Raw genomic sequence first — 1,968 nt, forward strand, 5'->3', positions numbered from 1 at the left:
AGGAAAATTCAGGAGGGCTTCAGAGGGTTTCTTCCTCACTTTATCATCTTGGCACTGGAAGTCTGTTTTGATATTTTTTAAACAATACCAAGTTATTTCCATGATAACTCTTTTTGAAGTATTTTTAAATATCTGAACTATTTTTCCTTTTTTTCCTTGAAATTCTAGAACTTTTGTTCTTCAAAATGATTTTTCTTATGTTTACTTCTAAAAAATAATATATTAGTGACTTGATGGATATAATATTAAACTTGACAATTAATTTGGATAGCATCATCATTTTATTATATAACCACAGATGAATCATAAGCCTTACTATTTTGGGACAGTGGCTTTGCTTTAGTTGCTTATTTTTATTCTTGTCATCTACTGTATTAGATGTACTCTTTCATTCAATATATGAAGCAAATACTTAATACTAATGTATTAGATACTTTGGAGGACACAAATGAAGTAGTGTTAAAATTGTAATAAACAACTTGCTACTGAAAGTAATTGAAATTTGCAAAAAATTATAATTTGCATGTATATATGGATTTGTCCAATGTTAAGTTGTTTAAGTAAAAAAGCAAAGAAAAAAGGAGTAAAAAAGAGGAGGAAGAGGAAGCAAAGAAAGAGGAGGAGGAAGAAGAGGAGCAAGAAAAAAGAAGAAAGAAGGAAAAGAAGGAATAAGGGGAAAAGGAGGAGACAAAAGAGACCTTTTGGACTAATTTTTCTGTGAGACACCTCTTTCTGGGGGCTGCCTGACTGTGCCTCATTCTTGCAGCCTCCACAGACCCCCCTCAAGGAGTCAGCCTGTGTCTTACATCTCTGCTTTTAATCTTTCCCACCCTGCCTTGATATTCCTTCAGATATGTTGGCCCTGTTAACATTGCTTCTTCTGTGGACCACTAACCCAGTCAGAATCAAGGGAAATGAGGAAAAGATCATTGGTGGTCAAACATGCATTTCCTACACTCAGCCTTGGAAGGCTTTGCCTCTCAAGGTTTCCACTGTGGGGGTGTCCTGCTGTCTGATCAATGGATGCTCACAGCAACTCACTGTGCCACTGGCACCTCCAAGTGATCTTAGGGAAACACAATCTCCAGTACCTGGAGCTTTAGAGGCACCCACTAAGGGTGAAGCAACAGATACCCCAAATACAACTCCAGAACCAAAAGCAATGACCTCATGCTGTGGTACCTGCAGAGGCCAACGAAGTGGATCTCCCAAAGTGAGCCCATTCAGCTTGCAAAAGACTGTACCAGTCCTGGGACCCTCTAAGTGGTGTCCAGTGGAATCCATTTCTAGTCCTTTTGTCAAGATTCTTAGAATCCTCCAGTGCCTGAACTCAGAATCTCATCTGAAGAAGAATGCAGGAATGCTTACCTCCAAAGTCATCATTCTAGGTATGGTCTGTGCTGGGAACCTCAGAGATGGGAAGGACTCCTGCCAAGGTGACTCTGGTGGCAGACAAAAACAGAGACAGAGAAATCTAATGGACTAGATTGTAACCTCCATTAGGACAGGGATAATGTTGTCCAACTTTATATCTGCTGTTATTAGCACATTGGCTTTCATATATCAATCAAAAATTAATCAGCTTATTAAATTATGTGATTACTATGTGTCAGATACTGTGCTAGATGCTAGAGTTATAAACCCAAGCAATGAGACAATCTCTATTCCCAAGGAACTTGCTTTGAATTTGGAATTTGTATAATTTTTTCCTTCCTTCCTTCCTATCTTCGTTCCTTCCTTCCTTCTTTCCTTCTTCCCTCCCTCCCTCCTTCCCTTTTTCCTCCTCCTCCTCCTCCTCCTCCTCTTCCTCCTCCTCCTCCTCTTCCTCCTCCTCCTCCTCCTCCTCCTCTTCTTCTTCTTCTTCTTCTCTTCTTCTTTCTTCTTTTCTTCTCTTCTTCTTTTCTTCTTCTTCTCTTCTTCTTCTTCTTCTTCTTCTTTTCTTCTTCTTTTTCTTCTTCTTTTCTCTTC

The 1,968-nt window shown here is 39.2% G+C and overlaps 1 protein-coding gene across 1 annotated transcript; it reads left to right on the forward strand.

Moving 5' to 3' along the window:
- The first annotated feature begins 250 nt into the window (after positions 1-250).
- On the forward strand, positions 251-1,486 carry LOC127557390 (kallikrein-14-like). Its single transcript, XM_051990725.1, has one exon. The coding sequence runs from the start codon at positions 854-856 to the stop codon at positions 1,484-1,486; it is 633 nt and encodes a 210-aa protein (XP_051846685.1). The 5' UTR covers positions 251-853.
- Positions 1,487-1,968: the final 482 nt, after the last annotated feature.

The sequence above is a fragment of the Antechinus flavipes genome, chromosome 3, assembly GCF_016432865.1.
Source record: "Antechinus flavipes isolate AdamAnt ecotype Samford, QLD, Australia chromosome 3, AdamAnt_v2, whole genome shotgun sequence".
Classification (NCBI taxonomy): domain Eukaryota; kingdom Metazoa; phylum Chordata; class Mammalia; order Dasyuromorphia; family Dasyuridae; genus Antechinus; species Antechinus flavipes.

Coding starts and splice junctions, on each gene's coding strand:
- LOC127557390 (XM_051990725.1), top strand. CDS start 854: ATGTTGGCCCTGTTAACATTGCTTCTTCTGTGGACCACTAACCCAGTC.